General features: G+C 43.5%; 1 protein-coding gene across 8 annotated transcripts in view; it reads left to right on the top strand.

Annotated features, from left to right (window-relative positions):
- spata6l (spermatogenesis associated 6-like) overlaps positions 1–27,298 on the top strand; it is a 90,211-nt gene continuing 62,913 nt past the window's right edge. For 5 of the 8 annotated variants that reach the window (XR_010962711.1, XM_067983287.1, XM_067983289.1 and 2 more), the window contains exons 1-7: positions 1–679; positions 1,285–1,349; positions 8,716–8,853; positions 13,489–13,580; positions 20,035–20,137; positions 20,786–20,837; positions 27,183–27,224. Coding sequence is in view for 7 of the 8 variants with exons in the window: in XM_067983287.1 (XP_067839388.1) it covers positions 1,302–1,349; positions 8,716–8,853; positions 13,489–13,580; positions 20,035–20,137; positions 20,786–20,837; positions 27,183–27,224 (475 nt within the window). In the remaining variant the exon portion in view is untranslated. Of the gene's footprint in view, positions 680–1,284; positions 1,350–8,715; positions 8,854–13,488; positions 13,581–20,034; positions 20,138–20,785; positions 20,838–27,182; positions 27,225–27,298 lie in introns of those variants that run through there. The other 3 variants (XM_067983291.1, XM_067983292.1, XM_067983290.1) reach the window with 2 other exon arrangements.

Raw genomic sequence — 27,298 nt, 5'->3', positions numbered from 1 at the left:
ACCGGCATCAAAGGCTGATGATTGTAGTTACCCGGGCCGGACAAAGATCGTCATTTATAATTCCGGTTACAAAAAGATATTAACGGGAGGGGGGTTTTTTATATTAAAAAAAATCAGTTAAGAGAGAAATAAAACAAGAAGTTCATTATTTTGTGTCGGCAATTAGAGGAAACATTTCGACAACAAACTGAGTCTATCCGCTGGCCGAGGGAGAGAGAGAGAGAGAGAGACGGGAACTGGGCGTCTTCAGCCTGGACAACGACATTTAGAGGGGCGGATGACCGAGAATAGCGACTGGTCCCCGCGCCCAGCAACTGAGAGTGAGAGAGAGAGAGAGAGAGAGTGGTAACAAGAGGAGCTCGGAGAGAGAGAGTGGTAACAAGAGGAGCTCGGAGAGAGAGAGAGAGTGGTAACAAGAGGAGCTCGGAGAGAGAGAGAGAGAGTGGTAACAAGAGGAGCTCGGAGAGAGAGAGTGGTAACAAGAGGAGCTCGGAGAGAGAGAGTGGTAACAAGAGGAGCTCGGAGAGAGAGAGTGGTAACAAGAGGAGCTCGGAGAGAGAGAGTGGTAACAAGAGGAGCTCGGAGAGAGAGAGTGGTAACAAGAGGAGCTCGGAGAGAGAGAGTGGTAACAAGAGGAGCTCGGAGAGAGAGAGAGAGAGAGCAGAGACAGGGAAGGGAGGTCAGTGCCAGGCTGCAGTTTACACAGCAAAATACACACAAGAATCCGACATATCGTTAAATGCATAAATGGAGCTTTATTCCTAGAGGATTAAATGATCAAATAAGTTGGTTTATGGATAGTCAGTTATATATATATATATATATTTTCATTCCCGATGGCTGAGCTACACATTCCCCTTTCTGCTAGAGCTCCCTAGAACTTGCAAGATTACATTACCTGTTTTAATTTAAATAGTCGCACTCGCATGGGAGAGATTATTTTTCTGCATCCGTATAAATCCCCACATTTAACTATGTTTCTGATGATTTTATTACACTAGTTTTTTTTTCTTGTGAGATGGTAGCAAGGTGGTAATAATATGAAAACACCAGTACATGCAGAGTCGTTTTTTTAAAAAAAAACATTCTTTTCACGGTGTGTTTAAGTTTTTTGTTTCATTTTCTTCATGCTTGGACTGTATCAGGTGTGACTCACTCACTAAATCACCAAGGAAACGTGACGCTCCTCAGAGATGTAGCGACTGCTACAAGTCAGCAAGTAACAACTTTACTTTCGTATCAATATAGTTCAGTTGACGTTTTTTTTCTTTTTTTTCCATCCAGGCCGGTGAATCTGTAAAATGCCTCAGAAAGTTCTCAAGTGTGTCATTCAACTTGAAATCCACGCGGTAAGACACTTCTGCATTTTATCAACTCTTGTACCCTTAACTCATTACCTTTTAAAACATTATAGCTGCACCGTAAATATACATTCCAGTGGACGATCACTACCCATTGCATGCAACGTTTAATCATTAGCTTAAACCGAAACAAGCCAGTATTAATGAACTGTATACAACTGTGGACTCGATCTATCGAAATTACACGTTGTGGCAGTATTGCTAAATAAACATGATGTGGAGATGCCGGTGATGGACTGGGGTGGACAAATGTAAAAAAAAAATATTTTTTTTAAAAATAAATTTGTTGGACTATAACCTGGTGTTGTAAGATTCCTTACATTTGCTAAATAAAGACATCGGAAACAGTGATTAATCCCGAAATTCCCTTTTAAACAAAAAAAGGATACCTGCTTTTCTCCGTAATCTTGTTAATCTTTTCTCTGTTAGTGCAACAGTTTTTTTTACATATACCTTTTATAATTATAACTTTCCCTTCTGTGCATGTTTGTCTTGTGCTCCTACTTTACAATAATATTCATGCCTTACTTGTGTGCTTTTCTTTAAGTCATGCACCTTCGTCCAGCAGTCCTCTAAGTGGAGTAGACAATATCGGTGCTATCATAGAAACATAGAAAGCAGGAGTAGGCCATTCAACCCTTCGAGCCTGCTCCATCATTCAATGTGATCATGGCTGATCCTCTATCTCAATACCATATTCCCACTCTCTCCCCTTGATGCCATTTGTGTGTGGAAATCTATCTAGCTCCTTCAGTGACTTTATTCAGTGACTTGGCCTCCACAGCCTTCTATGGTAGAGAATTCCACAGGTTCACCACCCTCTGAGTGAAGAAATTTCTCCTCATCTCAGTCCGAAATGTCCTACCCCCCTATCCTAAGACTGTGACCCCCTTGTTCTAGACCCCCCAGCCAGGAGAAACATCCTCCCTGCATCCAGTCTGTCTAGCCCTGTCAGAATTTTATACGTTTCAATGAGATCCCCTATCAGTGATGTAGTGCCACACGTGGCATCCTCTTTTATTGCAAGCTTGTGAAATTTGCATCTTTTCATCAAAAATGCTAAGTTTGCAAGAAAAAAATCAACATTACATGTAACACAATTTTTTTTAAATTGACCAGGTCCAGCGTATTCTAAGATTCACAAGAGTAAATTCACTGTTCATGCTGGTTGATTATGCCCATGTGACACGCAAAATGCACAGAGGCAGTTTTATTTATAACTTAAACAAAGATCCAGAGTCCCTAGTTACATGTACACTATGCAAACAATACAATCATTCTGAGCCAAGCATGATCCAAATCACTAAATAAATAAGGTGGACCTGCACAGTCAAGTTTATAATAGTTACCTCTAGACTTAATTACTGCATTGCTCTCCTGGCCGGCTGCCCATCTTCCACCCTCCGTATACATGAGCTCACGCCAAACTCTGCTGCCTATATCCTAACTCGCACTAAGTCCCAATCACCCATCGCCCCTGTGCTCGCTGACCTACATTGGCTCCCGGTCTGATATGCCTTGTTTTTAAAATTCTCACCCTTGTTTTCAAATTCCTCCATGGCCTCAGCCCTCCCTATCTCTGAAACCTCCTCCAGCCCTACAACCCTCTGAAATCTCTGCGCTCCTCCAATTCTTGCCTCATGCTCATCCCCGATTTTAATCGCTCCACCATTGGCTGCTGTGCCTTCAGCTGCGTAGGCCCTAAACTCTGGAATTCCCTCCCTAAACCTTTCCACTTCTCTCCCTCTCTGTCCTTTAAGATGCTCCTTATCTAATATTTTGTATCCTTTATCTTAACTACAATAGCACTACAAATGTAGAAAGATGCCTCAATGATTGTTTACCTGTGTGTCAAGTGCATTCGCAGTGCCACAGTTAGTATCCATCTTACACACAAGCAACAGTCTTTTCATATCCTTTGCACACAGTTTCTTGGTTCCTTTTGTAAGCAGCCATTCTCAAGGGCAATTAGGGATGGACAATAAATGCTGGCCTTGCCAGCGACGTTCCATGAACGAATTTTTAAAAAATTTGATATAGATAATAATCTAATCATTTACTTCATAACTCCACAACTTTCCAGTTTTGCAAAGGATATAATGGCAGTTCCTTAACTTCCCCTTAAACCTTTAGAAAGAGAGGTAGAACTAGAATGAGGTTCTGCTGAGGGAGCTTGAAGAGCTAGGATCCAAATTAAAAAGCAGAACCTCATGGGTAATAATCTCTGGATTACTACCTGAGCCATGCGCAAATTGGCATAGGGACAAACAGATTAGATGGTTAAATGCGTGGCTCAAAGAGTGGTGTGGGAAGCAGGGGTTTCAATTTATGGGGCGCTGGCACCAGTACTGAGGAAAGAGGGAGCTGTTCCATTGGGACGTGCTGCACTTAAACCAGACTGGGACCAGTGTCCTGGCAAATCGAATAACTAGGGCGGTAGATAGAGCTTTAAACTAAAAAGGGGGGGAGGGTTCAGGTAAGATTAAATTTATAAGTCAAAAGAGAAAAGTCGAGGCTGTAAAGCAGAGTAGTGATTTGGGTAAAAACAAGCAGAGTGTGTCAGGAAGGGACAGAGATTAACAATGGTAATAGGGCATTAGTGACTAAGGTCACATCAAGGAAAAATACTAAAAAGTTAAAATTAAAGGTATTATATCTGAATGCACAAAACAGTCGTAACAAAATAGATGAATTAATGGCACAAATAGAGATAAATTGGTTTGATCTAGTAGCCATTACTGAGATGTGGTTGCAGGGTGACCAAGGTTGGGAACTAAATATTTCAGGGTACTTGACTTTTAGAAAAGATAGGCAAAATGGAAAAGTTGGGGCGGGGGGAGGGGGGACGGTAGGGTTGTCCTGATAATAAAGGATGAGGCAGTAGTGAGAAGGGATCTTAGCTCAGGGAATCAGGGTGTAGAATCAGTATGGGTGGAGATAAGAAATAACAAGGGGCAGAAAACACTGGTGGGAGTGGATAATAGGCTCCCCAACAGTAGTTATATTGTTGGACAGAGTATAAATCAGGAAATTAGAAGAGCATGTAACAAGGGTAATGCAATAATCATGGGGGACTTTAATCTTCATATAGACTGGGCAAACCAAATTGGCAAAAGTAGTTTGGACGACGAGTTCATGGAATTTATTTGAGACAGTTTTCTAGAACAGTATGTCGAGGAACCAACTAGGGAACAGGCTATTTTAGATCTAGTATTGTTTAATGAGACAGAGTTAATTATTAATCTTATAGTTAAGGATCCTCTGTGGATGAGTGATCTTAATATGATAGAATTTCATATTGAGTTTGAGAGTGGTGTAGTTAAGTCCGAAACTAGGGTCTTAAATTTAAACACAGTCAATTAGGTAGGTATGAGGGGCAAGTTGGCGAAGGTGGATTGGGAAATTAGATTAAAAGATATGATGATAGATAAGCAATGGGGAACATTTAAAGAAATAATTCATAATTCTCAAAGAATATACACTCCCTTGAGGAATAAAAACTCCACGGGAAAATGACCCAACCGTGGCTAACTAGAGAAGTTAAGGATAATATTAGCTTAAAAGAAGATGCTTACAATATTGCCAAAAAGAGTAGTAAGCCTGAGGATTAGGACGGTTTTAGGAATCAGTAAAGGATGACCAAAAAATTGATAAAGAGGGAGAAAATTGAGTATGAGAGTAAACTAGCAAGAAATATAAAAACAGATTGTAAGAGCCTCTAGAAGTATATAAAAAGGAATAAATTAGAGAAAGTAAACATCGGTCCCTTAGAGGCAGAGACAGGAGGAATAATAATGGGGAATAAGAGATGTTAAACAAATATTTTGTATTTGTCTTCACAGTAGAAGATACAAAAAACATACTGGAAATAGTAGTGAACTAAGGGTCTAGTGAGAGTGAGGAACTTAAAGCAATTAAGATTAGTGAACAAAAAGTATTGGAGAAATTAATGGGACTAAAAGCTGACATTCCCTATACCTAATAGCCTACATCCTAGGGTTTTAAAAGAGGTGGCTGCAGAGATAGTGGATGCAGTGGTTTTGATCTTCCAGAATTCCCTAGATCCTAGAATGATCCCCGTGGATTGGAAAGTAGCAAATGGAGGGAGAGAGAAAATAGGGAATTATATAGGCCAGTTAGCCTGACATCAGTAGGAGGGAAAATGCTCGAATCTATTATTAAGGACGTAGTAACAGGGCACTTAAAAAAAATCATATGATTAGGCAGGGAACATGAAAGGGAAATTATGTTTGACAAATCTATTAGTTTTTTGAGGATGTAACTAGCAGGGTAGAAAAGGGAGAACCAGTGGATGTAGTATAATTGGATTTTCAAAAGGCATTCGATAAGGTGTTACGCAAGAAGTTGTTACACAAGATTAGAACTGGAGAGTCTAGAACTAGGGATCTCAAGATAAGAGGTCGGCCATTTAGGACCGAGATGAGGAGAAATTTCTTCACTCAGATGGTTGTGAATCTTTGGAATTCTTTACCACAAAGGGCTGTGGATGCTCAGTCGTTGAGTATATTCAAGACTGAGATTGATCGATGGATATTTGGACATTAAGGGAATCGGGGGACAAGGGGCGGAAAGTGGAGTTGAGGTCGAAGATCAGCCATGATCTTATTGAATGGCGGAGCAGGTTTGAGGGGCCGTATGGCCGACTCCTGCTCCTATTTCTTATGCTCTTATGTAAGATAGAATTAAAGTTCACAATCATCCAACCAAATTAGATTAGGTTCTATTACAAAGTAGCACTTGCTCCCCTTAAACCATCCAGTTATCATTCGGGAATAGTGAGGTTAAGTTCAACAAGAATTAGATCAACTGATCAGTTATCCAAATAGATATATCAAACAGTGACAATGTCTTATTAACAGGTTGATGCTATTTAACATTATGGTTGTATTCTGTGGGTGTAGCCCTTAACTCTATCAGGAATACAGAAAGGGGCAGCTTTGTTGGAAATAAGGGAGGACACTGATTTTTATGAGGATGGGCTAGTCTAGCCTGTTCACTTGCTTGCTTTACTTCTTGTCAGTCAAATCCGAATTTTTTACAGTCCTGTAATCCTGAATGGATTTTGCCAGGGCGGATTAACGCACAGAGCTACACAGACCATACAAATATGTTTCATCTAAGTGTAGTTTTTTGTGATATGATTTTCTTTATTATTAATGCAGTGTGTAAAAAATCTACATGCCTATTTCTTCATGCATTTTACTACACGTTTGTGGGGGGGTAGTTGTGCAGGGTTTGCGAAGGGGCCCTGACTGTTCATGATGCCCAGGGCACCAAGGATTCTTAATCCGGCTCTGGGTTTTGCACACCATGATCATTTATTTGCTTTAAGAAAAAAATATTTAATTGCTTCCTTTTATAGGTTTACATGTACCCACATTGCACTGCAGCATTTCTAGTAAACTTTCCAGATATAGGTTGTAATTAGAAGTGTAATAAGTTGCTAATCAATTCCTCATGGCATTGTTCACCAGCGAACAAAAATATGCATCACTATCTGTTGCTTTAACTGTCTCTCTGCTTGTTTCCACTCCCATTTCTTTCCTTTTCTCTTTTTCTCTTTCCTTTTCTTTCACTTTGTCTCTGTTTGCCTCCCGGAGATTTTTTTGTTGTCATCTGTGATGTTTTTAATCTTCAAGGTACTCTGGAAATCACATGGATGCAGGTTTCCACATTTTTAGGTTATCACTGTTGATATCATTTTACTGTTTCTTTTCTTTTTTGGTTAATGTTATAGAACTTTAATTTGTTGAAAGTGGCCAAGTTATCATTCCTCTTGGAATATATGTGACATTAAACTTAACATTATTTTTTTCTAGGCCATTTGCTTCACCAGTATTGAAGTCTATAAATGTTTAAAGTACTGTACTGTGTTGCCACTTGAGTGTCTATAATTATATTACTCTAATCATACAGAGCTCATGAGATTTAATTCAATGACACAATTTACAGCTGTTTAAAACTAGGTAAAGACTTAATGTTAATTTTCTGAGAATCACTGCATCCTGTACTGATGGACATTAGCACTGCAGAGACTAGTAATGTGCAGCTTCAAATAGTCTGAGTCTGGAGGCAGAACTTGAAGCAGGACTGAAGACTTGCTGACCTTGGAAAATATGAGCAGTAGGCAGAAGAGGGACCCTAAGAGTAAGGGTTGGAGCAGTTTTGGCCGTGCGTAATGGTGGAGCTGTTGGCTCACTAGAACTAGGGCTGCAACTGCATGGATAGCAGGGAGAAAGTGCTAAGTGGAAAATCATAGGCGGGAGCAGGCAGGAGAGCATAGAACCAAGACTGGAGGATTGAGAGTGATGGAGTCATAGGCACTCACTTATATTTAGTTTTCTGTTCATGCATATGTGTTCTTCATGTTAGGTCTTAGAATGTCAGGTCTTGGTGGGGGTGGGCTCTGGAGTTCAGGGTGTGTGCGAGTGTGCTCCTGCTGCCCCTACAAAAATATATATTTTTTTACTTGCATTGGTGGACCTTCACGTGGATGCTCTGCTTGGACATATTTCTGGAGGGTTGATCACCTGACAGTTAATCACGTAGCACTTGCCTGGAGTTTGAAAATGTTTTTGCATTGATCTTGGGTTGGGTCCCCTGCAATCGAGTGTCTTGGCTCACGCTTTTGTGCCAGCAGCTGTTGCGCGAGAAGTTCTGAAAACCGCAAGCGCAGAAAGTACACAGGTGCGAACCACAAATCCAAAGTGCAAGCTCCACTTTTCTCCCGGGTTGCTAGCAGCAGTGCCCAGGAGATTCACCCTCCATTCCAGGAACCAATCCAGAATTAAGCAACTATATAATTTCCAATGCTTTATCTGCTCAACCTACCTGCAAAACATTTGTGGACTTTAAACAATGGAAGAAAGGATTCCAAGACCAGCAGAAGCAGCTGCACAAGGCAAGGACAGCTGGCAGGAAGAAGGAGAGGACTCATGCTGGTACATTTGCAACACTACAATGTCTGTGGGCCCTCATTTGGTAGCAGACCTTAGCACATTCAATCACAGAGAGGGTGATGAGGCAAGGGTCAAGTGAGCGGCATTGAGATCTACACACCAGTCAGAATTGACCACTACAATTTCCAGAATATCCAATATAAAAAGGGTAATAAACCCTGAGCCATCCTTAATGAGCTCCCAAAATTACGAACATTATGACATATGACTATACATTTACACAGTCACAAGATTTTTAATATCTTATGTAGATAGATTACAGATAGATTTTCAGCATTCTTTGCGAATGGACTTGAAAAAGACAGTTTTAAAAATAATATAACAGTAGATTTTGTACACTAATTGAGCTGTTACTGTGCTTTTTTTTCATTAAGGTAACATGTCCGGGTGTGATTTTACCAAGGAAAGATGAGGTCTACATCAATATTTGTACGCTTGGTCAGTACTGGAAGACAAAGTGTGTTGTTCCAGTATTCCCGCTTCTTTTTCATGAAAGACTGCAATTTGAAAAGGTGGGTACAAGTAACATTTGTTTCAGTTGATGTTCTTTAAGTACTGCTTGAATTGAAAATTTGTGGTGTACATTGTATTTAAAGGTATTTTAAAAGCACACAAGAAGTCAAGACCAAATGCAGTATTCAGGTTAAGCATGGTTAGAGGACAGGGGGACAGTTGGACCAAGGCAGGGGAGGAAGTAGATGGTAATAGGGAGAAGGGGAGGGAACATGGAGGGGGAAAGGATGGGGGAGAAGGCGAGGGGAGATGGAATGAGGAGGTGAAGGGGGGGGCAGAGAGGAGGAAAGATGGGGAGATGGATGTGTACAGGCATGGATGATAAAATGAGAGAGTGAGAGAGGAGAGAAGGGTGGAGAGGAAAGGGATTGAGTCAGGAATGCGGCAAGAGGAGGGGAGAGAGCGCAGAGAGGAAAAAGTAGGAGGGGAAAGGAACAAGAGGGCCGAGGGCAGAAGGAGGAGGATGGGGAGGGCACAGGGGATATAGAAATGGTGGCAGACTGTCTCAGCAAGTGGTCATGCCAGATGGGAGACGACCTTGGGGGGAGTAATTCTTTACAGCAGAGGCATATTTAGGAAATTTTCAGTGGTTGCGATGTTCAATGGGGAGGGGAGCTAGGGGGAGCGTTACTGGCTCAGTGGGGGAGGGGATTTGATTCGTGTTGGGGCGAGCCGTGTGTTAAACGGGACCTTAAACAGGCAGGCAGATACTTTACAACTGGGCTTCCAAGGCCTCATACATATCCTCCAAACTGTTGTCCAGCAGGGTGGTAGGAGTGATGTGGGCCTGGTCCAGGAGAGGGATGATGGCAAAAGGGGACATGGAAGTGGGGATGTCACTCAAAGCGCTTCCACATCTCACCTGTTGCCCCCTCTCAACCAGTACCCGCAATGCTGCCCCCTCTCCAGATGGCCGAGTCTCGCCCCTGCACAGGTGCAGGTGGAGCAGTCTTTAGAGAGGCCCTCAAGGGCTTCAAAACCCAGAGAGCATAGGCCGAAAGCATCGAAACAGTCAGGGCATGAACATGAGCAACTTGCCACTATCTCTGCTGCATCCACAGGGGATGCACCACATAGAATTAGTAGGAAGAGAAAGGCTAAGGTTTTGTGAGCACGAAGGGTATGCACAAGGGTGTCTGACAGATGGTCATGTTTTTCATTTATATTTGTTTTTTGTTAAAGTCACGTTAAATGTTACCATTCTCACCACTACTGCCACGTCTTGCCCATTTTTGACTGGCTTTTGTGATAGGGCTCTTTCACGAGGTTCACCATGAACGGCGACACTTGATGCCACCCATTGGGTAACTTTACAGTAGGAGTATGTGTAGTTGCAGGACTGTTTTGTGCAGGGAGGGGTGGCGAGGCTGGTGATGTTACTTGTCCTCTGATGTAGTGGTGAATGCAGTCATGGCGCCCCCCCCCCCCCCCATCCTGATGGTGTCAGTTTGAGGGGGTCCGAAAAGTTGGTAAATATGTGTGAACAGAAGAATTGTGAGTGGAAAGTAAGAATTTTCAGTGAAAACACAAAGATCTTGCTGCCAAAAGTTTGTGTTAAAGAATTGAGTGCCCTACTACAATAACTCACCTTTTATCCCATCTGTCAAACAAGCCATTACAATGTCCAACAGGCTGCTGGCTGAAACATGTCTGGTAGAACATGGAGAGTTTCCCACAGCCCGGGAAAGTACTTCAAGTACTTCACATATCTAGATAACTCTCTTAACTGTCATCCCGCCGGCTTTAATTGCTGGTGGGACTTCCACATTCGGGAGGCAGCGCGCACCCAGATGCGTCAGTGGGGAACCCGGAAGTCTGCGGGTTGGAGCCGGGTTCCGAATCCGCTGGGGATTTCCCCGATTTTCGGAGCCCCCCCAACGCACCCGCTACTTCATTCCAAAATCGAGCCCAGTATGTTTGGAATCACCATTTTTTATATTAATAGACACATGGATTGTTATATGGCTATAGTTTCAAGCTATTGCGCTGAAGGTCTTGGTTGTAGCCCTGATGTCATTGTACACTAAAGGTCATCTCTAAAGAACCATATTTTACCGTGCCATTCTTGTCTCATGTTACTAATGCCATGCTTATTGTTTAAGCTCTTTAATGTACAATACAAGATAAATGTAGCAGGGAGGTCATTTGGCCTATCATAGTTCAACCATCTGGAGAAAAAACATACAGTCCCCTATTATGTCATCTAACTGTATGCCAAATGAAATGCCTGCACTTCCCTAACTGGATTCCATTCCAAGTGTTGATCACTCATTGTGTGAAGAAATTATATTTGACACCAGTCCCTATATGTCCTTTTATCAATATTAGCCTGTGCTTTTTCTCATGAGATTTTCCAATCTTGGTGTGTTTGACCTTATGGTATAAAAATACTGAAATACAGAAACGGATGATATAACTGTCATGCAGGAAATATTTCCAACCTGATGCTGCAAATGACAAGTTAAAGAGCAATTGGGTGAACTGAGTTATGTATGTCTCGTACTGCTTATTGAAGAAGTAAGGTCCGATTCATTACTTATTTTAACTATTAGTAAAAGATTCAATAATCGACCAGAAAGATGGTTTTGTTATGATAAAAGCATATTTAGCAAAAGAGACTGATTCTCCCAGTATTTAGCCCTTTAATGGTGACCCTACTCTGTAACAAGCACCCTTCTGATCATATTCTGCATCCTTCCCTATTTACACACACACAGATGACTAACATATTATTGCATGGGATCAAAACCGTAGCCTCAATTCTACAATGAGAACAGATGAATTTTTGTACCTCAGTGACCTGATATCTCAAATCATCCTTGCTGCCCCTTTTTGAATCATTTCCATTACTTATTTGCCTTTTCATAAATACAGTGACCAAGACTGTACATAATTCCCACATGAGTCTAGAAATTCTGGTAGAGTTGTAGTGGGGGGGCTCAGATTTTTTGCCATCACCTGGATTTGCTGAGTTCCTGCCCCAGTAACACTGAGCTGCAAATTCTGATACGGGTATGCTTCTTCTGCCCAAACATCCCAGCAGCAGTATGGGGGCATGTTGCAGCATTCCCTGGCTACCCTGGGAATCCTGCCAGATGCACCCCTAATAGACCTACTGGGATATATGTCTGCTGACAGCAGGTGTAGGTCTCATTCTGGATATAGTGGCCTAGCAATTCAACCATGCAGCGCCCGTTTTTTGGGTGCTAATCGGCCTCCTAAGCCTCCAATATGGGGGGCAGGAAGTGCACACTCATTACAAGCTGGAAGTGCGCCACCTGCCATATTGGTAAAGACCAAAAAATTAGCGTGCAGTGCCCGTGCTAGAAACAGGGGTTCGGCCCTTTATATACGCAAAAAAGGGGCCTAATGTCTGCTTGAGACCCTGACTGCAAGATTGGTTTGCCCTGAAGCAGCTGGCACCGGCTGCACACAGGAAAACCAGGTTTACTTGCGGCCTAACAAACGGTCCTTAATGGGCTCCTCCCGACCCCACATTCAAAGAACACGGGCCGCTGGTTGCCACCGCTTTCCCAATCGCTGCCGCTACCCTCCCTCCCCCTCCCCCTGATCACCACTGTTACCTCCCCTCCTGATCGCCACCACTACCTTTCCCAACCTCCCCCCACATCCCCAATCATGCTACCTCCTTCCCAGCCAAACACCGATCGCGCCCCCTTTCAACAGCAGACTAGGGAACAAACGAGTAAGACAGCAACAATGCCTGGCTCTTTCACCTCATCTTCTAAGCACTTCGCTGCATATCCCAGCGATATTTTTATTATACTTATACAGAATTATGACCACTCAAGCACCATAGGTTCCCAGGAGAAGAACTCAAAACGCTACTGGTGCAGATCTCTAAACCCTCCTCGAAGAGATTGAAGGCAGGACAGCCTCTTGGGTGTGGATGTCATCAAGCCTGCCAGGAATGTAACTCATGCTGCCTAGAGGATGGTGGCATTGGCACTGAGTGCCAACTCACTCACTCCCAGGACTGTAAAACAGTGCTGCAAAAAGTTCAGTGACCTCACCAGGGCAGGCAAGGCAACAAATTGGGCACTTTTCTTCCAAACCCACTCTGGACACTAGCACAATCTTCTCCTTCTTAAAGCAATACTTGCATAACTAACCCTTCACACTTCACAGCTCTATCTCTCTATCCTGCACTATGGCTACATAGCTACCCTAACATGAATATCTGGCACGTACAACCCAAAAACCCCTTCCTCCACTTTAACAGCCTCATGCCCCCACATCTTTAACTTAACTTCTCCCATGCCACTTGGCAAACACTCCTTAACTGCTAGCCTTACACTCATTTACTCTATTTTCTTACAGCACAAATTGTCACACAATACTTGACAAAGGCATTGGAGGGGACATCCTCATCTTTGAATCCCTCATCCCTTTCAAGGAGAAGGCTTTGGAGATAATGAGCACTCATTCGGCTCTTGCCATTGGATATGGCGAAGTTCACGGAATCTTGCCAGCGCCAGGTTACTGATTGCACACCTACACTATCACTGTAGCATCTGTGAAATCACCACACAGATATAACCTTCCACCTCCTTTCTCTGCCTCCTTAATTCCAATGCTCACCCATTCTTAGCTACTACCCTCCCTTCCCGCAGAACCATCATAGCAACAAGGGGCACAGGAGGAGGAAGATGATGTCAATGATCAGGAAGAGGACGATGAGATCCAGTACACCTTCCTGTTGCAGGTACTTCATCCTACCCTGTCTTCCTCTGCCAGCTCACCACCTGTGGCACTTGCTTTCTCACTCCTAGGCACCAGCTCAGATTCTTTTACCTGGGGGGAATTAGGCAGTGGTAGTGAAGTGTCTCCTGTGGCTGGAGTCATACCTAGCACAAAGGAAGATGGTAGTGGTTGTTGGAGGCCAATCATCTCAGCCCCAGGACATTGCTGCAGGAGTTCCTCAGGGCAGTGTCCTAGGCCCAACCACCTTCAGCTGCTTCATCAATGACCTTCCCTCCACCATAAGGTCAGAAATGGGGATGTTCGCTGATGATTGCACAGTGTTCAGTTCCATTCGCAACCCCTCAAATAATGAAGCAGTCCGAGCCCGCATGCAGCAAGACCTGGACAACATCCAGGCTTGGGCTCATAAGTGGCAAGTAACATTCGCGCCAGACAAGTGCCAGGCAATGACCATCTCCAACACGAGAGAGTCTAACCACCTCCCCTTGACATTCAACGGCATTACCATCGCCAAATCCCCCACCATCAACATCCTGGGGGTCACCATTGACCAGAAACTTAACTGGACCAGCCATATAAATACCGTAGCTACGAGAGCAGGTCAGAGGCTGGGTATTCTGCGGCGAGTGACTCACCTCCTGACTCCCCAAAGCCTTTCCACCATCTACAAGGCACAAGTCAGGAGTGTGATGGAATACTCTCCACTTGCCTGGATGAGTGCAGCTCCAACAACACTCAAGAAGCTCGACACCATCCAAGATAAAGCAGCCCGCTTGATTGGCACCTCATCCACCACCCTAAACCTTCACTCCCTTCACCACCGGCGCACAGTGGCTGCAGTGTGTACCATCCACAGGATGCACTGCAGCAACTCACCAAGGCTTCTTCGACAGCACCTCCCAAACCCGCGACCTCTACCATCTAGAAGGACAAGAGCAGCAGGCACATGGGAACAACACCACCTGCACGTTCCCCTCCAAGTCACACACCATCCCGACTTGGAAATATATCGCCGTTCCTTCATCGTCGCTGGGTCAAAATCCTGGAACTCCCTTCCTAACAGCACTGTGGGAGAACCGTCACCACACGGACTGCAGCAGTTCAAGAAGGCGGCTCACCACCACCTTCTCAAGAGCAATTAGGGATGGGCAATAAATGCCGGCCTCGCCAGCGACGCCCACATCCCATGAACGAATAAATTAAAAAAAACAGGTAATTCATAGAGCACGAGGGAACCAGAGGAATCGGGAGTGAATGAGGATGTGCCACCTTCCCAGTGGAGACTGAAGAGAAGGCAACCAATGGCTTCGGAGTTATGGGACCTAGAACTCATTGGTACTCGTCTGAAAAAAATGGATGTTTGTGGAACATACCTTTGTGCTGGTTCTGAGGTCAATCTCTGAGGATGTGCAGCAATTGACAGGTGTCACTCTAGGGTCTACAACTGTCCTTTTAAGCAACATTATGGAAGTTTTATCATCCTTATAGGCACCAATAGAGCGAGTGACATTTTCATTGGAATCTGCAGCTGAACCTCCACTTATGAAGCAGCCTGGTATCCCCACGGAAACACAGACTGCAGTTCTGGATGCAACAGGGGACAGATTGGAACACAGCAAGGTTTGCGGCTTCCAGACCGTAGCCACCACTGCATCTCAAGGCTTTCAGGATATGACAGCTGCCATTAGTTGGACCAGCCATGCCACTAATCTTTGGGGCCACAGATCCAGGGCCCAGTGGAATGGCGATGGTTGGAGTTCACCTGTCTGATATACCATCTCTCAGGATAGCAACCCCCCTTTAGACACCATACCAGTAGAAACTGGGAAGTGAGACCAGGCTGCCCAGGAACACCCTCCAGAGATGCAGCCAACTGCTATGAAATGATGACCACCTCTGTACAGCATGAGGAGCCAACCATCTCCCACGATCCAGGCCCTCGAAAGTGCACTAGAATAGGTGATAGAAAGGCACACGTAGGCACTCGGGAAAAGCAGGGTTTTTGGAAAGCTTGGGGTGATTGTTCACACTTTGCAGTTATTGTATTAAAATAGACTGTGCATTGACATGGCCCTTTTTGTTATTCATGGCCCTTTGTCATACAAGAAAGGGTGCACTCATTGGTGCCGACTTATTCACTCAGGTGATGATTCTTGGCACGATCATGTCAGGGCAAAGAGGGATGATGTAACATCATGTGGTAGGATGGGTAGTGGATGGAGGGACTACCTCTTAATTTCAATGTGGGGAAGTAGGAGCTCAGGCTGTGGTGTCAAAGATAGACTGACTTAGAAAGAAGAGAAGACGTCCGAGATGATCTGTCCTCTGAAGACCTTTGTGGTCATCAACGGGGTTTTCTGTGAATGCATGTCATTCTGATGGTCTCCTCCATGTAGTTCTGGATTTATCAGGGCTTCCTCCTCAGCTATGTCAAAATGCAGCTCTTCCTGTACGGCAAAGTTGTGAAGGGCACTGCAATCTATTTTGGACACTCGATCTGGACCACAATGCAGATCCCTTCCCGACCTGTCCTGGCAGCGAAAGCATGCTCTCAACAAGCTGAATGTCCTCTTGAACAACAGCCTGACAGCAACATGTGCCTTATTGTAATGCTGCTGTGCTGCTGTTAGAGGCCCTCTGATTGGGGTCCTTAGCCATGAAGCAGGGGATATGCTTTGTCACCCAGAAGCCATTTGGGGATCTGATTCTCTTCCCTGAAGAGTTCAGGGAGAACCAAAAGATGAAAAATGAAGGCATGATGGCAACTTCCTGCATTTTGAGCCTTGATATGGAGGATGCTTTCATTGTTGTCATACACTATCTCGACATAGAGGGAGCAGAACTCCTTCCTGTTGAGGTAGCTAAGTAGGTGTTCTTTGGGCACCCTCAATGTTGGTGCCATCAATTTCACACTGGATCTTGGGGAAGCCGGCAACCCCATAAACTGTATGCCCCTATCCCTTTGCTAGCTTGCTGTGATACTAAAGTTTATGAAATGGGCTGCTCTGCTGTAAAGGGCATCAGGTTCCTGACTAATTCATGCCTGTGCCGTTCCCAAGCTGATGTTGCAAATCACACCTGAGGCTGTTTGAAATGGCCCTGTGTCGTAGAAGTTGAGGGCAGTGATTACCTTCATAGCCATTGAGAGAGCACTGGAGGAAATGAGCATAGCTGCAGGTCTTCATGCAGCAGGCCAGAGAGATTACCTATTTATTCTTTGGTAAAGCACACTCTCCTTATGCAGAGCTCCTCAGAGAGGTCCTGATTTGACGTGCTGTCTGTGTTTGGGGGTGGTAATACCTGCTGAGCTACATCCTTCTTGATTGGTGCTTGAATCTCCTTAGCTCGATCATGCTCTGCTCCTCCTTCTCCTACGTCTCCTCCATGATAACAGTATAGAGTGATATGTCCATAGGAAAAGTCATACCTGCTCCTAAGATGCCCTGACTGTGGGTGGGGAGGCGGTCTGAAAACCTCTCAGTAGGCTTTCCCTGTGAGAGGCAGTCAGAATCATGTGTTGGCCTTTGTGGAAAACAATGGGGAAAAAAAGGATTCAAAAAACTTTTCCAAGCTGAAGAAATCATTGTGTAAAGTTTCCAGACTCTTCAAGATCGCAAGCTCCTTACTTCCAACTTGATCAAGTGTCCCTGACAGCTGCTGCTCCTCAGTCTAAGTTACCCAGAATGCAATATCAGTACAAAGCCAGAGAGCCCTAAGCTACTATGCCATTGGCTCTCACTCTGACATATGCAAATGAGGCCAGTGGAGACGTAGAATCATAAAATCATAGAAAGGTGACTGCACGGAAGGAGGCCGTTCGGCCCATGGAGTCCGCGCGGCTCTATGTAAGGGCATTCCAGCTAGTCCCACTCCCCCGCCCTTTCCTCGTAGCCCTGCAATTTTTTTCCTTTCAAGTACTTATCCAGTTCTCTTTTGAAGGCCATGATTGAATCTGCCTCCACCACTCCCTCGGACAGTGCATTCCAGATCCTAACCACTCGCTGTGTAAAAAAGTTTTTCCTCGTGTCACCTTTGTTTCTTTTGCGAGTCACCTTAAATCTATGTCCTCTGGTTCTTGACCCTTCCGCCAATGGTATCAGTTTCTCTTTATCTACTCTGTCTAGATGTGGGCAGAATCGCAGGAAAGCTTAAAAAGCATGAGGATACCCGGGGGTGTGAGAGCTTTTTAAAGGTGCACAAGTGACGGAAATTACTTTTTTCCGAATTTCCTCATTAAAAGAATTCCCTCTGCCATTTATACACTGCTAATTTGGCAAGGGAATTCATTCCCCCCCTTCCATGGGATTTGGGATGGGGTCATTGGCTGCTCGAAGCAGAGGGATGAAATTCCACAACTGCTGCACTTCTGCCGGTACAACGTGGCTGCAGAATTTGTTCCCTTTGCTCTCATTAGTACTTTGTAGAATGTAGCATAACTTCTTTGGATTTGCACGCTGGAACTCAATATTTGCTTTGGCAGCCACTGTGGTAACACTAAAATTACTACTATATGATCAAAACATTGTCATATATAAATCAAAAGAAATTGTGGATAATCCAGAAATGTTAGATTTAAAAATGTCATCAACAGTGATATCTATCAATATTAAATAAGAAGCCTGAATGACTGCACATCGAGGCCCTGAAATTCTGGAAGTCCTCCTTTGCCACCAGAGGTACGGTGGAGCACAACTGCCAGCCACCCAGACCCAAAGAAGCAGACCCCATCCCAAGTCTTGGAGATGGGGTCATCTGCATGAACAGGGCAGGCCACTGGTGCCTGCAAGGATGCATTAGCTGCACCCGTCCCAGCATAAGCTCGGAAAATCAGAGGAGCGCCATGCCATTGCAAGGTCAGAAGTGAGAACTGGGAAGGTCTCACTTCTGACCTTGCAATGGAGCTATCGGGATTTTCTTAAGGTATTTGATCCCATCCAGGAAATTTGTGAACTCCCGGGACACACCTTAACAGAGCAAGCGAAAGATTCGCCCCCTTCCACCAGAATTTAAAAGGACACTGTAAACAGGGTAGAATCCTGACAGAACTGGGTTCTGCCCTAAATTCCTGCCTTTCAAAGAAATAATCTTTTTTCATGCCCTCCCCCAAACCAGGAATTTCAAGCCCCAACTTTTGAATATCTTTCTGGCTTAAACATTACTCACACAGACAGAAATTCTTTGTAGCTTTTTCCTCCAAGTTGATTTGAATTAAAGTCCATGCAGTTCTGTTCTACTACCACCAGGTACCACCAGCATGCTTTATAAACTCAGCTGTATACAACAATAACAGTAAAGTACGATACTGTGCTTTTGTGTAAAAAAAAGTGCGTTAAAATTGTATTTTATTTTGTTACCTGTTAGGATGAAATTGGGTGAAACAATCCAGAGAAATTAAAATGCTAATATAATTATCTTTTATTAAGTTTTCTCTTCAAATGTAACTGAACTACCTCATTTATAATACAGTGAAAGAAAATCAGCACAAATATATACTAAATTTATGTGCTAATTTATATACTAAAGGAAGATTCAATGCTAGTATGTTGCACTAATTTACAACATGTACAAACTATATGGAACAATAACAGCAGTAACTTACATTTATATAGTCACTTTAATGGAGCAAAACATCCAAAAGTGTTTCACAGTTTAATGTCAGACCCAAGCAGGAGCAGAAGAGAAAATTATGGGAAGTGCTCAAAATTGCAATCAAAGAATTAGATTTTAAGAAGGCTTTTGATGGTGGGGAAAGATGTAGTAAGGCAGAAGAATTTAGGGAGAAAGTTCCAGAGTTTTAGTCCATGTTCCTAAACTGGGCCTTCATACTCCATATTTTTCCATCTGAAGTTATATACTAGGATTTGGTTATGTGCCAATTCAACTTGAAGGTTGTGGTCACTATTGCCTAGCAGTTCAGCTTTGTTTAATCCTTGAACAGTCCCTGAATCACTTACAAGAATCAAGACTAGGAAAGAGCTTCCTCTCATGCGCTCCTTGATACACTGAGTCAGGAAGCAATCATATACTGCATTTGGGCATTCTGGCCCCAAAATTCCACACTGTTTTCAGCAATCATTTTCCAGTGTAAAATCAGGGGCAAGTGTTTTTCCTGGGCAGCAAATTGAGGCAGAAACTGTTTCCACTCGTTTTCTGTCCCAAAATCAATCCTCTGAATTTTCAAATTGACCCTTCTCATGATCCACCCTCTGAGTCCCCAAACACCTTATTTTAATATATGTAAATAGTGCCAGTGGCACTGCAGCCCTGAATTTCCTGGTTTTCTGCTCACAGTGCACAAAGGGCAAGTTGGAAGGAGAAATATAAGGCACAGCTGTTGCCAGAATCAGCTGAGGCTGGTAGAAGTGAGGCATTTTTGAGCCTGAAGATTGCTTAATGTTTGAGTAGCAATTACTGCAGCTGGAAACAAATTTTGGGCGCTTTTTTTTTGCATTCAGCCTACAGAACCTCAGACATGCTTCTGACTTGACTGCCTCTAGGAGCGTGACACCACCAGGAAATTTTGATCCCCCACCCACAGTAGCAGCTTCTCAGGAGCAGGTATGGTGTTCCCTATGGATGTACCAGCACATTATCATGAAGGGAAAGGAGAAGCAGGAGATGATGGAGGAAAGGAGAATGAGGTGGAATTTAAGGAGGATGTACCTCACCAGATTTTACCCCCCTCCCTGTAAAGAATATATAGGCAACGCAAGTTCTTTGAGGACCTTAGTGAGGAGATGTATATTAGAAGAGTGCACTTCACCATAGAGGCAATGGGGGAGCTCTGCCACCAACATGTATTTTATTGTAACTTTGCCAAAATAACGCAGGCAAGAACTTCAGATAAGTGTCCATATGCTGGTGTCTCATGGTGTAATTTCAGAGCCTTTGGGAGTAATTTTAACCTAACCTGCCCAGAGGAAAACTGACAGAATCGGATCGGATGCTCGTTTTCGACCCCACCCGACTTTAAAATCGGGCTGGGTGTAAAACAGGAAGCTGGGTTAGGTTAAAGTTACCCCCTTCATGTTTATTTAGATAGACACAAGTTCCTGTTATCATGTGCTTTGGCATAGAATTATATTTTTTCTCTATGGTGTTACTATCTCTACCGATTTACACAATTAATTCCTGTTTTCCGTTTTATTAGGTCTTCGTTTACAGTCTCTTTGTCACTATTTCATATATCTGCATTCCCTTTAATAGGTGTTTGGGAGAGATGTTGTTGACCCTGCTGATGTTGCTGCGTTCTTGGAATGTATGTACAAAAATCATTAATTCTTTAGTAATGGCAGACTAATGATAACAAAATATTAATAAATAGATGGAAATCCTATAATTACTGTTGGTAGTAATTTGTACCTGCAAAAATAAAACATTGTTATATTTAATTTGCTGTATGAGTTCAAGAATAAACAAGATGAACTTGTAATATATTGAAATGTAATAAGCTTTATGGAAATTATTGGCTTGATTAAGTTTTCTTTTAGAAGAAAAAAACAATTATTTAAGCTATCTGTGACTATAAGACTAGATAAGACTAAACTGGTCATGTCTCAATTTGATTTAATTTTTAGCACTCTTGATTTTAAGGCATTAGGTTTAAAACCCATTCCAAGAACATAGCCCCTTACTGAAGCCTCTCTGCCTGGCTATATTTTCCACCGTCTGCCCCACCCAAACTACCGAGTTGACAATGTGGCCCGATAACCGAATAACACCTTGGTTTCTCCTCCTACTCCTCTGGTACTTTCTCCTCCTTTTGAGCATCTCATCTTGTCCCACCCCCTCAACGCTCCTTTAGAATCCTCATTGCCTACCATCCTCCAGGCCACTTCTTTGTCACTAAGATTGAAACCATCTGTTCAACTACCTCTGCCGCTTCCACCCCATCCCCCGGCTCCCTCTGCCCTAGCCCTGAACCCGATTTTCCCCCCCACTCCACCCCGCAGTTTCTCTGATGCGTTCTTCAAGTTCATCTTGACCATGAAACCCACCTCCTGCTTTCTTGATCCCATTCCATGTAAATTGCGAACCACTCAATTTTCCTACCTGGCGCCCTTACTAGCTGACATTGTAAATGGTGCCCTCTCAGGTGTTGTCCCTCCCTTTCATCACAAAACATAAGTTACTTTGCCTCGGTATTTACCAGCGAGACTAACAAGGTGGGTATGACATTAGAAGAGGAAATCAAAAAAGGTATAAAGACATTTAAGATAGAAAGGGGGGGTGATAATTGATAAACTAATCAGACTTAGAGAGGATAAAACCCCTGGTCCGGATAGATTGCATCTGCGCATATTAAAAGAAGTTAGGGAAGAGATAGCGGAGGCACTATTACATAGATATAAAAATTAATTAGGAAAGGGAATAGTGCCAGAGGACTGGCAGGCAGCTAATGTTATTCCTGTATTTAAAAAGGGAGATAGAACAAGTCCAGGCAACTATAGACAAATAGACTTAATGTCAATGGTAGGAAAGATAATAGTATCTTTACTCAAAGATGTAATAGAAAAAAATCTTGAAAACAAAAATAGAATCATAGAATGGTTACAGCACATAAGGAGGCCATTCGGCCCATCAAGCCCATGCCGGGTCTTTATAAGGGCAATCTAGTTAGTCCCATTCCCCTGCTCTTTCCCTGCAGCCCTGCAAATTTTTTTCCTTCAAGTATTTATCCAGTTCCTTTTTGAAAGTCACGATTGAATCTACATCCACCAGCCTTTCAAGCAGCGCATTCCAGATCATAACTACTCACTGCGTAAAAAAGTTTTTCCTCATGTCGCCTTTGCTTCTTTTGCCAATCACCTTAAGTCTGTGTCCTCTGGTTCTTGACCCTTCTGTCAATGGGAACAATTTCTCTTTATTTACTTTATCTAAACTCTTCATGATTTTGAATGCTTCTATCAAATCTCCTCTTAACCTTCTCTGCTCTAAGGAGAACATCCCCAGCTTCTCCAGTCTGTCCACGTAACTGAAGTCCCTCATCCCTGGAACCATTCTAGTAAATCTTTTCTGCACCCATTCGAAGGCCTTCACATCCTTCCTAAAATGCGGTGCCCAGAATTGGACACAATACTCCAGTTGTGGCCGAACCAGTGTTTTATATTTCTAAAGTTCAGGATCCAATATGATTTTTTAACCGCTTTCTCAATCTGTCCTGCCACCTTCAAAGATTTGTGCACATTTACCCCCAGGTCTCTCTGTTCCTGCACCCCCTTTAGAATTACACCATTTAGTTTATATTGCCTCTCCTCATTCTTCCTGCCAGAATGTATCACTTCGCACTTCTCTGCATTAAATTTTATCTGCCATGTGTCCGCCCCTTTCACCAGCCTGTCTATGTCCTCTTGAAGTCTATTACTATCCTCTCTCTGTTTACTATACTTGCAAATTTTGTGTCATCTGCAAATTTTGAAATTGTGCCCTGTACACCCAAGTCCAAGTCATTAATATATATCAAAAAAAGCAGTGGTCCTGGTACCAACCCCTGGGGAACACCACTGGATACCTTCCTCCAGTCCGAAAAATAACGGTTCACCACTACTCTCTGTTTCCTGTTACTTGGCCAATTTCGTATCCATGCTGCCACTGCCCCTTTTATTCCATGGGCTTCAATTTTGCTGACAAGCCTATTATGTGGCACTTTATCAAATACCTTTTGAAAGTCCATATACACATCAACCGCATTGCCCTCATCAACCCTCTCTGTTACCTCATCAAAAAACTCAATTGAGTTAGTTAAACATGGTTTGTCTTTAACAAATCCGTGCTGGCTTCCCTTTACTAATCCGCACTTGTCTAAGTGACTATTAACTTTGTCCCGGATTATCGTTTCTAAAAGCTTCTCCACCACCGAGTTTAATCTGACTGACCTGTAGTTGCCGGGTTTATCCTTACACCCTTTTTTGAACAAGGGTGTATCATTTGCAATTCTCCAGTCCTCTGGCACCACCCCCATTGGAATAAGGAGGATTGGAATAATAAAGAGTAGTCAGCATGGATTTGAGGAGGAAAAGTCATGCTTGACCAACCTTACTGAATTCTTGAAGAAGTAGCAGGAAGAGTAGACAAGGGTAATGCAGTAGATCATAGAAAGTTACGGCACAGAAGGAGGCTATTCGGCCCATCGTGTCCGTGTCCAGTAGATGTAATATATTTGGATTTTCAAAAGGCCTTCAACAAGGTACCACATTCTAGACTCATGACTAATGTCAAAGCATGTGGAGTCAGGTAGTAGAATGAATAGCAAGCTAGCTACAAAACAGAAAACAGAGAGTAGGAGTTAAGGGTAGCTACTCAGACTGGCAAAAGTTAGGAAGTGGTATTCCACAGGGATCAGTGCTGGGACCACAGTTGTTCACAATTTACATCAATGATTTAGACTTGGGAATCGGAAGTACAAATTCAAAATTTGCGGATAACATGAAATTGGGCATGTAGTTAACACAAAGGAAGAATGTGTTAAAATGCAAGAGGACATTAATAAACTTGCAGAATGGGCATCTAATTGGCAAATGCATTTCAATATAGATAAGTGTGAGGTAGTGCATTTTGGTAGGAAGAATAAGGAGGCCACATGCTGCTTGGATAATAAAAGTCTAAATGGGGTAGAGGAGCAAAGGGATATCGGGATACAGATACACAAATCACTAAAAGTAGCGACGCAGGTTAATAAGGCCGTAAAAAATGCAAACCAAGCACTGGGGGTCATTTCTAGAAGGATAGAATTGAAAAGCAGAGAAGTCATGTTAAACTTGTATAGAACCTTGGTTAGATCGCACTTGGAGTACTGTGCACAGTTCTGGTTTCCAGATTATAGAAATTATATAGAGGCATTGGAGAAGGTGCAAAAAAGATTCACAAGGATAATACCAGAACCGAGAGAATATACTCATCAGGACCTAATAGAGGTCTTTAAGATAATGAAAGGGTTTGATAGGGTAGACAGAGAGAAAATGTTTCCACTTGAAGGGGAGTCCAAAACTAGAGGTCATCAATATAATATAGTCATTAATAAATACAATAGGGAATTGAGGAAAAACCTTTTTACCCAAAGAGTGGTAAGAATGTGGAACGCTACCACAAGGAGTAGTTGAGGCAAACAGCATAGATGCATTTAAGGGGAAGCTAGATAAGCACATGAGGGAGAAAGGAATAGAAGGTTATGCTGATAAGGGTAGATGAAGTAGGGAGGGAAGAGGCTTGTGTGGAGCATAAATGCCGGCATAGACCAGTTGGCCGAATGACCTGTTTCTGTCCTGTAACTCAATGTAACTCAGTGTACAGAAAATGGTCCTTTACTTGAAGTTACCCTGAGATAATAATGAATAAAAAGTTCTGATGTACTGAAATAGTGGCCCCGGTATTTTACAGGGAGGGAAGGGGGTGGATGTCAGTGGCCAGGAAACCTGGAAATACCGGGAAGGCGGAGATCCTGCTGAGTTTAACGGCAGGACCTGATTAGACTCCTGGGGACGGTCCTCGGCAAGCAAGAAGATTGGGGGTGTGTGGGTCTTGGAGCGCGGCAGCAAGGAGGGAGGGAAAGATTGCGTGGGGCGGGGGGGATGAGGTAGAAATTTCACTGGGGCAAGAGATAGCGTTCGCGGGGCAGGGGAGAGATAGAGATCATGGGGGAATCGCAGTGGGGAGAGATAGAGATCACGGTGGGGGGGAAAGCGATAGAGCCGGTAGGGGTAGATATCAAGGTCGCTGGAGGGAGAAAGATAGAGATCACTGTGGGGAGAGAGATAGAGATCACAGGGTGGGGGGGAGAGATCATTGGCGGAAGAGATTGTTGTGGGGGGAGAGATCGCGGTGGGGAGGTCGGCAGATCGCGGGGCGGGGGTGTCGGCTGATAGCGGGGAGGGAGAGATTGCAACAGAAGGTTTCCTTGAGGGGCCGGGGGAAGCACTCCTGCTCCTCCTAGCCCACAAGCAATGCTAGAAAAGCACTTAACTGCTGTATGCGGCAGTTCTCGCCTTCCTTCAGCTGCCTTGACTCCCGAGCCCACAGCCGTTAAATTCAAATGGCTGCCAAAATCTGAGAAACACAATCTCATTAACATATGATAATGACTGACCCGCCTCTCCAGAGCAGGGTATTCGACCGCCCCCCAACCCGCTGTGGTAAAACCGGAAGTAGACATATTCACGGCGGATTGGGGGACCGGTTTCACATTTTTAACTCCCGTCGTGCCTTGAGCCCATAATCAAGGCTGACACTACGGTGCATTATTGAGGGAGTGCTGCATCACTGGAGGTGTCGTACTTCAGATGAAACATTAAACCAAGGCCTTAACTGCCTGTTTCAATGGTTCAGATGGATATTAAAGATTCCATGGCACTATTCCAAGAAGAGTTCTCCTGGCATCCTGGTCAACATGCCCCCTCAACCAACATTTGAATGTTTTTGAGAGAGATGATAAGACAATATGACAAATTACAAATATGACAATTTTACAAATTAGAATGCAGAAGTATACGTGATAAGAGTGCTCAAATTCCTGATACGCACTCCTACCACACAAATCTCTGAACCAGGAACATTAATTTGTAAAATTTCCACTTGTGTAAAATAAAATTCTTTGCGAGGCATGGACTTTGCCTTTGAGATGAATAGGAAGTGGCAATTCTACTCAATAGTGTGTGTAGAAATAAATGTTGGTGAAAACTGGGCAGGTAAGCAGTCTATCTTACTGGGTGACTTATCTACCGATGTTTCGCTAAGCTGCCGGCCCAAAGCCGGTGGGGTCCTTCTTTAAATATGCAGATGATGTCATTAGACCCCGCCTGCGATTTTAACTGCGGCCTCAGTAGGAAAGCCACTACGGTTTTCCCGCAGGTGATGGCCTGTCAGAAGAGGATCGGAAGCAGAAGAGGCCATTCAAGGTAAGTTTTTAATGTTCTTTTTGTGGAGCCATAAGGAACAAGAGTGCTTCTCTGGATCTTACAAGGAAAGTTTAGGCCTCCCCTGCCCCAGACTCTCCCCTTTTCCAACTGCACGATGACCCTAGAATCCCCAGAACCCCTGCCCCCACACTTATCTGAGTGCCAGCGGTCGGACAAGGCATGCCCGATTTTCCACGGGCCTCTTCCCACCCATTTCCTGCCTATTCCAGGCAGGAAGTCAGCTGGTGACATGTTAATGAGGCCTTGGGGTTAAAATTGCCGGCCCTCATTCTGTGCAAGTGGGCGGGAAGTTAACTCACCAGCACAGTTTCCTGCCTACTTTTTAAATATTTTAAAATATAGAGGACACTTCAGTAGATGGTTTACAGAAAAGAATGGGGGGGAGGGCGATGTCATCAATGGAAACATTTTTGTTTGGTTTAGAAAGAAAATCTGTGCTTCATTTTCATCATGATAATTTCATGCATATGTGATGAAATTATGAGTTTTGGTATAGCAATAATCCACTGAACATAGTAGCCTATGCCAACCATGTGTTGTATAAACACAAGATACAGCACAAATAGGGTAATTGACTATGTTAGCACTGCATTTTTGAAGACAAAGACAATGATCCTGCAATTTTGAACTAAGAATGTTTATTTATGTAAATACTAAATCTTCGCTGATGAGGTTTTATTCTTTTCTTTCAGGTGACACTACTCAGTTTGAACTGATACAATTCACTCCTTCAGGTATTGCCATCATTCTTTAAAAGTACTTCAGCATTTCTAAGTTTTCTACACAATTAATTGTAGTTTGTTCAGAT

The sequence above is a fragment of the Heptranchias perlo genome, chromosome 4 (genome assembly GCF_035084215.1).
Source record: "Heptranchias perlo isolate sHepPer1 chromosome 4, sHepPer1.hap1, whole genome shotgun sequence".
NCBI lineage: Eukaryota > Metazoa > Chordata > Chondrichthyes > Hexanchiformes > Hexanchidae > Heptranchias > Heptranchias perlo.
Note: the sequence above shows the minus strand (reverse complement) of the source record. Positions and strands in the feature narration are given on the sequence as shown.